At 52.0% G+C, this 9,786-nt stretch overlaps 1 protein-coding gene across 1 annotated transcript; it reads left to right on the top strand.

The window, feature by feature from the left end:
* The first annotated feature begins 910 nt into the window (after positions 1–910).
* Positions 911–5,819, top strand: FAM43A (family with sequence similarity 43 member A). The gene has a single exon (XM_082625430.1). It carries the CDS (start codon positions 2,071–2,073, stop codon positions 3,355–3,357), a length of 1,287 nt encoding a protein of 428 aa, XP_082481556.1. The 5' UTR covers positions 911–2,070; the 3' UTR covers positions 3,358–5,819.
* The last annotated feature ends 3,967 nt before the right edge of the window (positions 5,820–9,786 follow it).

Genomic DNA, 9,786 nt, shown 5'->3' with positions numbered 1-9,786 from the left:
AACCTGGCATGGAAGCCAGAGCCATCCAGATCCCCAGTAGACTGGGCCTGGGGAGTGGGAGGGCCTACTCTCCTCCTCTGGGATGAGCTTGGGAGTTTGATGCAGGGTCACCTGGACATTTATCACACATTCCAGCTAGAAGTGGTTTTGCTTTGATTGAGCAGAACATAGAGGCAAGCCGGTTGTTTTGAGGGCCCAGAAATGAGTTACTAGCCAAGGGTCAAGCTGGCCAGATGATTAAAGCGACATTATCTAGCTGGCACAAGAGAAAAGCATGATTAATGTTAATCATTCTCTGTGGAGGGTGGCTGGGCGTTATTTGACACAAATAAAAAACGTCATTTGAATTTTTACTAGGAATTCTCATCCATAATGTGACAATGATGTAATAAAACTGAATGACTGGCCTGCCAAATTATAAGCTGAGTTCTAACCACACACAAGCATGACTTAGAGATTGAATATATCTCAGAAAACTGCTCTACTCTGAGGCCTGACGGAAGGAGGGGGCAGTGCTGGGGATTAGGAGCTGGAAGCACCTTATTCACCAAACACATACTATAGTGTTCACTCTAATCATCCTATTACCACTCATCTCTCTTTTCACTATCTGCTCTTTGCCTGTGGAGAAAGGGCTCCAAGATAGTGAAAGATAAGTCTCAGCGTTTTCTTTGCCCCTCTTTATTTTCTTTAATAGAATAAAATTCTGGAAAAAAAAATTAAACAGCACCCAGTCAGTTTCAGAAAGCTATTACACACGGAAAGAATCACTATTTCCCCAACCTTTTTGTATTGTATAGTGTAAATCCCACCTTCCACCACCTCCCCCAGAAGTTCCGATGGAGACACACATCAGTGAGTTGCAATTCAGGCTGGGGGTGGAGTGTCAGAATTCAAGTTGCTTTTCTTGCGGGGTAACCAAAGGTCTTGGCGATTTTTGTAGATAAATTCTACAGAATTTCTGCTGGTAAACTTCGGATTTAATTGCCAGGCTGGACCGTTCTCCCCTTTCCCTCAACCAATGGCTGCAACCAGGTCCCTTTAAGAGACCAGGAACCCGCCGGGCTTCCAAGCCCAAAACAGATCCTCTTCTCTGCTCCTCCCCTGTCCCCGAGCGGCGAATGGTTCGCGCCGGCCTATATTTACCCGAGATCTTCCTCCCAGACGGCAAAGATGTGAGGCTGGCGAGGCAGCTACCGCTCGCGACACCGGAGGGGGCGCGCTGTAAAGGCGTGCAGCCGAGCCAGGGGATCCCGGGAGCGCAGTCGGACACCCTCCGGAGGGAAGAAATGAGGTAGCGACCATCCCCGGAGCCGACCATGCGCACGCCCCGCCCTCGGAGCCCGGCGCTGCCCTGGCGGAGCCAGCCCGGACAGTGAGCCGGCGAAGCCGGAGTCCCCGGCGTCCTGCGGGAGACAAGATGCAGTGAGCCACGGCGGGACTGCTGCGCTGGGCCCGCCGCGGCCAGCCGGACCCACCATCTGAGCGCACTTGGGGCAAGCAGCTGATTCTGGGACCCGCTCAGCCGAGGGGCTCTCTGCCTCCAGCACCCCTTGGGGGTGGGGAGCACCGAACCCTGGGCACACTCGCATTTGAGCTTCCGCGGTTTCTGGCCCTGGCCCTGGGGATTGTGTATGTGAGTGTGAGAGGGGGCCCCTTTTCACCTTCGCCGAGGAGTTCCTGCGTATTCTCGCACCATCCCGGCTGCTTTTGCTGCACGCGCGCATCCCTTTTTTCTAAAGACATTTTCTGCTCCACTCTCGTGCTTTCTCTCATTTTGCTTGCCCAAGACTTTTTGCCCTGGTCCTGCCCAGGCTGGGGTAAATCTGTGTGCTCCCCCACCCCAACTCCTTGCAGTTAAATCCTCTTTAAAAAATTTCTACCCCTACCTCTTTCGGCGGGGTTCTCGAACATCTCCCCCGCCCCCACTCCCTCCGACTGAGCCACTCCCAGCAGAGTTTTATTTTTCGGTCTTGCCCCGGCCGGGCCCGGCCGGGGCGGGTGGCTCAGCCGGGCTCTCAGTCGGCGCTCCGCCGCCGCCGCCCAGCTGCGCTGGGGCGCCCTCCAGAGATGCTGCCGTGGAAGAAGCACAAGTTCGAGCTGCTGGCCGAGGCGCCGCCACGGCAGGCGTCCAAACCCAAGGGCTACGCGGTGAGCCTGCACTACTCGGCACTCAGCTCTCTGGCACGGGCGTGCCCCGAAGGCGCGCTCAGCCGGGTGGGCAGCATGTTCCGCTCCAAGCGCAAGAAGCTGCACATCACCAGCGAGGACCCAACTTACACCGTGCTCTACCTGGGCAATGCCACCACCATCCAGGCCCGCGGCGACGGCTGCACCGACCTAGCGGTGGGCAAGATCTGGAGCAAGAGCGAGGCGGGCCGTCAGGGCACCAAGATGAAGCTGACTGTGAGTGCGCAGGGTATCCGCATGGTGCACGCCGAGGAGCGTGCGCTGCGCCGCCCGGGCCACCTCTACCTGCTGCACCGCGTTACCTACTGCGTGGCGGACGCGCGACTGCCCAAGGTCTTCGCCTGGGTGTACCGGCACGAGCTCAAGCACAAGGCGGTAATGCTGCGCTGCCACGCGGTGCTGGTGTCCAAGCCCGAGAAGGCGCAGGCCATGGCCCTGCTGCTCTACCAGACGTCAGCCAACGCTCTGGCGGAATTTAAACGGCTCAAGCGGCGAGACGACGCGCGTCACCAACAGCAGGAGCTGGTGGGCGCGCACACCATCCCGCTAGTGCCCCTGCGCAAGCTGCTCCTGCACGGACCCTGCTGCTACAAGCCGCCGGTGGAGCGCAGCCGCAGCGCGCCCAAGCTCGGCTCCATCACCGAGGATCTGCTCGGCGAACAGCAGGAGCAGGAGCTGCAGGAGGAAGAGAGAGGGGTGCACACGGAGGGCTGCCCGGAGGAGGAGGAGGGGGATGAGGAGGAGGACCGAGCCGGGGAGGGAGACCCGGCAGAGCAAGAGGCCGAGGCGCAGCGGGCGCTGGTGGTGGCCATGCACTTCGAATGCGGGGACTTGCTGGACACGCTGGAGAGTGGCCGCGAAGAGGTGCTGGGGGGCGGCGGGGTCTCGCCGGGCCCTGAGCCTGGGTCGCCGTCTCTGCTGCTGGGCAGCACCTCCGACATGAAGGCCGAGCTGTCCCAGCTTATTAATGATCTGGGAGAGCTCAGCTTCGGCAACGACGTGCGCAGCCTGCAGGCCGACTTGCGGGTGACGCGCCTGCTGTCGGGTGAGAGCACGGGTAGCGAGAGCTCCATCGAAGGAGGGGGCCCGGAAGCCACCACTACCACCGCCGGGGACCAGTCTGACCCCGCCGACTGCGCCAGCCCAGACGAACCCCACTCGGGCTGAGCTCCCAGCAATGTCCTGTGCGCGCCCCTGTTGCCCCATCGTGACCCCCGCGTCTCTCCACCACTTCCTTACCTTCCCGACCCCCCCAAGAAAGGGGAAAGGGGACACTTGAGGCCCAGACCCTCCCCCACCCCCATACGTTTGGCTCTGTTTGAAGCAGGGCTCAGATTGCACGTGGAGATATGGGGGAGGGAAACCCTACAAGGAAGGGGAGAGAGGCAGCCCTCTGGGGTCTGGGGAGGGGAAGGGCAGCTGGTGTTAGCAAAGCCCCGCAGGCGTGAGGTGCCTGCTGGCCAGTTTCCTGTTTGTGGGCAGCTGGGGCCTGAGGAGGAGGGGTTAACTTCCTCCACCAGCCCCCAACTGGGAGCGGCCTGGCGCTGTCATTGACATGTCATTAAAAAAAAAAAAGGATTTGCTCTCAAGGTTTGAGGCTTTAGTGCCACCTCCTTGCCCCCAGTCTTTTTGGTGCGAGAGCTTGGGTTGTTTACCTCAGACTCAGACCCTTGAAATTCTGCCAAATTCCTCAAATAACTGGTGGGGAAGGGAGGGGGAAAAAAAGAAAGTTGCATTTTGTTTACAAGACATCTAATATCTAAAAAAGGAGTTTTCCTTTAGAAACACAAACACCTTGCTCCCGCTCAAAAGATCTCGCTCCGTGATACTGTGTAAAATATTTTTGCACTGTTGTGAAGTATTTTTGACATTTTTTTTTGTACATAACTGTGTTCTCAGAGTCCAATGTTTATATCTTTTGCTGTGCAAAAGGGACATGTAAAATGTTGTTCAGTTGTATATACAGAAATGTGTATAAAACATTTTGTTATTTTTAAAGAGTAGGACTGCTCTGGTTCTGTTTGCCTGCCAGTGGGGAGAGAATAAAGAGGAAAATTTAACAGAACAGGTGAGCGTCTAGACCTGCTTGAGAAAATGCTTGGCCGTGGGGCTGGGCGGCAGAGGGTGTGACCATGGCTGGGATGAGGGAGGACAGTCTTTGTCCCTTTCGGGGCTTGGAGGTAATTAGGGAAGGGGAACCCACTCTATGTGTAGCCTGTGGCCTTTCTGGTCCTCTGCAACTCTGTGTGCTGCAGCTGGGGCCATGTCCCTCACTTACTATTAGTTGTGTGAGCATGGGCTCTTTCTGGCTTCTTTGAGGAAATTCTTGGAGATGCCGCGTGAGCTCTGTTCCTCATTGCCAAACCTGTGAGGTTATTTAGGGAGGGGTGACTTTCAAGGTCTTCTGAGGTTTTACCACCTCCTTCTGTGGTTCACCTTTTCCTTTCCAGACAGCTCAAGGAGCTTTAAAGGTGTGAATTAGAGAGCTAAGGAAAGTCCCCATGATGCTCTCTGAGGAGTGGGAGCATCTCTGTTTTTCCTGGGAGGAAAGTCAAGGAGAGAGGAAAGTGGGGAGGTTCCAGTCATGGCTTGAATGAGTCATGGTGCACGTGGGGTGGGGTCGGGGCAGGGGCAGGTGGAAGAGCCTATTTCCTTTCCTTCTACAACCCAGCATGACCCAGTGGGAGAATGGTTTGGAGGTCAAGGCGGAGAAGGACTGCTAGAGCTTGGTCTGTGTGTGTGTCTTAGCGTTTTCATGCTTTCCGTGTGTTTGTTTCTGTTGTAAACTCCAAACAGATGTCTCTAGTTTGGCTACACCCGATCAGCTGGAAGCTGTAATAAGATTCTGCCAAAACTGTGCCTTCTGCAAACTATTTTTTCCCTTTGCCCTTATGGGCCCCTTTTCCTATGTTGCAGAAATTGATCGCTCTCCTGACCTTCCCTAGTGTAGTGTCCTGAGGCCCTTGGTTTTGTTTTCATCATAAATATGTTCTGAGCCGCTAGACCCAGTGATCCTAAGGAGTCTGGAATTCACTGGAGCCATAGAGGAAGGGGAGTGGTAGATTTTCTTCCTAATTAACAGGAGTGGTTCAGGCATAAGATGATCTTTAGAAAAGCAAAGGGTGGGTGGGTGTGTGGGAAATTGAAAAATATTCAGAGTCACTTTCTGAGGGCATTAGAACAAGACCTATCTTATATTTCTCTTCTATTATATTTTGGTTTGGTTGAGAGTCCCTATCCCTTTCGCTGAATACCTCAGCTACACATTATTGGATGATGTTTTCAAACCCCCAGGTGGAGAGAGGGCAGGAAAGTCAGCTGTGGGTCATTGCTAGTTTGCATGGTTAGATTTCACATTTCAGTAATTTCATATTTCAAATTATTTCCATGCACTGCAAGCTCCTTTGCTGTTTGAAACTGATGAGAACATTAATCACGGTGAAGATCATTTGATGAATACTTGGGGGTGGGGCAGGGTCTTCATGTCTTCCTTCTTAATCCAATTGATGTGTCCAGTGAGAATGCCAAGGTGGCTTTCGTCTGTGACTGATGGGGGTATGGTGATTGGTCAGAAAGTTCAGACAAATGACATTTACACCAACACCATCAATAAATATAAGGTAACTGTCTCTTTAAAGTCTGATTTTTCCTGTTATCTGATTTATAAATAGGGAAGGGGTGTTTAGGGGGTGAGGAAGGAGAAAGAAGAAAATAAGCAGACTGCAAAAAAACCAGCTTTCTCTTTCCCTCCCCCCACCGGCGCCCTCCCTTTCCCTCTTTCCTCCCCTCTACTTTTTGGCTTTTATCCCCACTGCACCCCAGGGCTCTGGCTGATGTAATTCTAGAAGAGATGCGAAGGTGATACATGATTCACCTCTTCTTACATCTCAGTCTTCCAGGGATGACATCACTAGCGTAAGGAGAGATGTTTTAAATGAAAAAACAAAACAAAACAAAACCGGAAAACCAATTTACTCTTGACACTCAGAGGGAAAAGAGTGGTGTGACAAAAGCACAGCAAAGTAGAGGAAATACACGTTCCAGAAAGCACCTGAGGTCTGGTTTATTCATCAAATTTAGCTTTTCCGTCTCGCAAGGTGAGGCTCACGTTTCTCCTTTACTACCTGATGGTACTTTAAATGCAGTGAGACTCTTGCCGCAGTCTTCCCCAGCCTAAGTAATCCTCGGTGTCCAACACTGCAGCCTTGAGTGCACGAAACACGGAGTGACTTCTGGCTGAAAGAGAGATAGTTGCAGGGGTGGCCGCATGCGTCCACGGAGGAGGTGTTTCTCCACCTCCCTCGGCACAAACATCCCCTGTTTGTACAATTTCTGTGTGTGTTGAGGCAGAAGGAGAGAGGAGTAGGACAGAGTAAAATAAACAATGGTATTACACAGCCTCTCAACTATCACAGTGTCAGGCAACACCCACTCTACACACACGCATGCTCCCCGCTAAAGAAAACCTTCCCCCTCACTGCCCCTCAGTCAGCAGACGAGTAGATTTTAAACAAATTAGAAAGGCTCTGTTATACTGAGAAAGCACAATGCCCTCCCAGGGACGGAGTTGCTTTTAAGGGTTCTACTTGTGAAAGGAGAAGGAAATGGCTGGTAGAATCCACCCCTGGCACCACACTGGAGATTAGAAAACCTCCTGGGAGTCACCAAGAACCATGAGAAACGTAACAATTCTATTAGGAGCTCGTTGCCCTCATTTCTAAAGGGTTTAGTAATGTAATAAGGAGAACTCTTTCCTCTGTGTGATATGCAACTGTAGCCTTAGCATCTGCTGGTAAGTGATGCGTGACAGAGCTAGCAATGTGCGTGGACTGTTGGTGCTCGGAGCCTTGCCTGACACGTGGGAAACTACTCTGGGCTCCAGGCGGGCAGGAGGCCCCTAGGGCCAGGGCGCTCTATACTCTTGGCACCAGGTTTTTCTGTACTTGGCCACATCTGTCTCTAGGTATTTTTTGATTTCCTCTCTGATTTCTTCACTGATCCATTGGTTCTTTAGTAGCATATTGTTTAGCCTCCACATGTTTGTGTTTCTTTCAGTTTTTTTCTTATAGTTGATTTCTAGCCTCATAGTGTTGTGGTTGCAAAAGATGCTTGTTATGATTTCAGTTTTCTGAAATCTACCGAGGCTTGCTTTGTGACCCAGCATGTGATCTACCCTGGAGAATGTTCCACGTGCTCGGCCCCACCTGGATCTGGCTTTATGGTTAGCTGGGGCCTTTCCTGCTCCTGCTGGCTCATCCATGTTCATAATGTGCCTGGGACCAACCCCACTTCCTGTCCTCCCCCCACCCCCGCCAGCTCTGGAGTGACCCAATCTGAACAGCCTTGACTAACCATCATTTTGGTGGTTTGAATGGCTAGGTGGCCCTGCAGCTTGGCATTAATTCCTTCACAGCTCTAGGGCTGCTCAGTGGCAACAGCAAAGGCCCTTGTTTCTAACCCCCAGGGAGAGCAGCCCTTCTGACCACCTCCTTTCCTGTTTCTCTTCTTCATCTGTCTCCCACCCCACTTCCTCCTGTAACACATCATTCCCCTTGGGCTTCTCCTATTACCCAGCTTCCCACCTGATCCTGGCTTCATTTTTCCTTCTTCCCACAAACCTAGTTCAGACTTTAATCACATGGAAGAAAAGAAAGCCCAAACTTTAAAGGAAAAACAAACCAAGCACACAGTCATCCATCAGCACCAATCCTGCAGCTCCAGGGCATGCTTCGGCCCTGCCCACCCCCCACTTAGAAATGAACAAATGAGGTACAGAGGGGTGATGTCCTGCCCAAAGTTATACAAGGAGACACCAAGACCCAGGGGTTCAAACTCCTAAACCCATGCTCTTTTCACATTCCTCCAGTTTTTATGGCTTATAACTAGATTTTTAGCTTTGGGATGGCAGAAACTGGCAGGTGAATTGTTCTTTGTTTCCCCCTTTCTTATGTACCCCTACATTTTACACGTGGTAGATGCTGGATGATAAACTTGTGTGCCATTCTTCAACGTGCCACTCCCACCAACAAGTGCACGTGAGTGTCTACTAGCTGCACGATGCTGAAGGTAGAGGGGCCAGGTGTCTGTCTTCCTGGTAAGAATGCTGCTGGTGGGTGGGGTGGCCACCCCCAGAGGAACTTGGTCTCCTCTTATTTCCACCCCTGAGGTCTGGTCTGGCAAGGCCTTGCCCTAGAAGAGCAGGTGTAGTTTGAGGGTGGGGGAGCTCTTTCCCTTGCGCCATATTTATTAATCATCTGTATCCCTTCTGGTTGGCTGAGTTCTCCCAGGACAGGCATGTGACTTTAGGCATCGCTGATTCACCAAACTTAGCATAGAGCCCAACACCTAGTAGGTGCTCAGGAAATGCTAAGGAGGGAGTAAAGGGGGCAATTCCACTTCATGCTATGAGAATAGGGCTGATAAAGTTCAAGGTCATCACCCAGATGGAGGAGCCAAGGTTTTAAGGATATTATGTTTGGAAGGGAGGGAAGACTGGGATTCAATTGACTCTTCCACTCCACATCAGGTAGATTCTGTTCTCAAGATTTTCCTTCGAACTTCCCCAACCCTCTTAGGGAAGGGATGGTTCTGGTTTGGAGAAGGATGGTTTACTTGGAATTAGCTTTAATGGAATTGTAGTCACCAAAGTTATTGCCCATATCCCTCCCTGTACTTTGAGCCAAATGAAGGCTCACAAAATGCGGCATGGCAGAAGCCTGAAGGAAGAGCCTTGAATCCAGACCTTGAAGTGATCCGGACTCTGTCTGCACTGACCCAGTCAAGTCACTTCCCCTCTCTAGCCTTGGGATCCTCATAGGTAAAATGGATGGGTTGTATTAGATAATAGCAAAACTAATGTTCTGAATCAAAGAAGGAGCAAAGGTTAAGTCAAGTGTGTTTCTGCCTTCCTCCATCCCCTAGTGGGTGAGAATAGAAGAAACATCTGACTGTGGGCTAGAAACTGTCTGGGGCTCTGAGGACATCTTTAGGACTCATTGTGGCCTGGACCCTCACCAGATTCTAATTTGGAGGTGATGTTCTCTTGACCAAGCCAGAGCAGGAGTTGCCTGCTAGACATCCCTTTCACTGCCTCAAAACTTGGAGGCCATGCTGTGTCCTAAAATTCAGACTGATACTGTATCTAAGGGCCAGGTTAGGAAACATAAAATAACTTGCCCTAAGATCACTCAGCAAGTTGGGGCCAGAAGTCAGGTCTCCTAACTCCAAGTCCTACCCTCTTTTTCTCTGTAGTTTTATGGTTGGGATAAGTTAGTTTGAAAGCAACCCAGCCACTCTCCAAGGAAATTTGGCAGAGCCCAGGCATCTGATCAAAGACCGTAAGGGCACCTGGTAACAAGGTGTTTTGTTTTTCTAACAAGGGAGACCAGGATCCACCGGCAACAAGTCTGGGAGTAAGAGGGAGTAGGGGGCTTCCCTGGTGGCGCAGTGGTTGAGAGTCCGCCTGCCAGTGCAGGGGACACAGGTTTGTGCCCCGGTCCAGGAAGATCCCACATGCCGCGGAGTGGCTGGGCCCGTGAACCATGGCCGCTGGGCCTGCGGGTCCGGAGACTGTGCTCCACAACAGGAGAGGCCACA

The sequence above is a fragment of the Mesoplodon mirus genome, assembly GCF_964341445.2.
Source record: "Mesoplodon mirus genome assembly, chromosome: 6".
In the NCBI taxonomy this organism is placed as follows: Eukaryota; Metazoa; Chordata; class Mammalia; order Artiodactyla; family Ziphiidae; genus Mesoplodon; species Mesoplodon mirus.
Note: the sequence above shows the minus strand (reverse complement) of the source record. Positions and strands in the feature narration are given on the sequence as shown.

What these genes read in the sequence shown, in the direction of transcription:
- FAM43A (XM_082625430.1), top strand. Translation starts at nt 2,071, where the DNA reads ATGCTGCCGTGGAAGAAGCACAAGTTCGAGCTGCTGGCCGAGGCGCCG.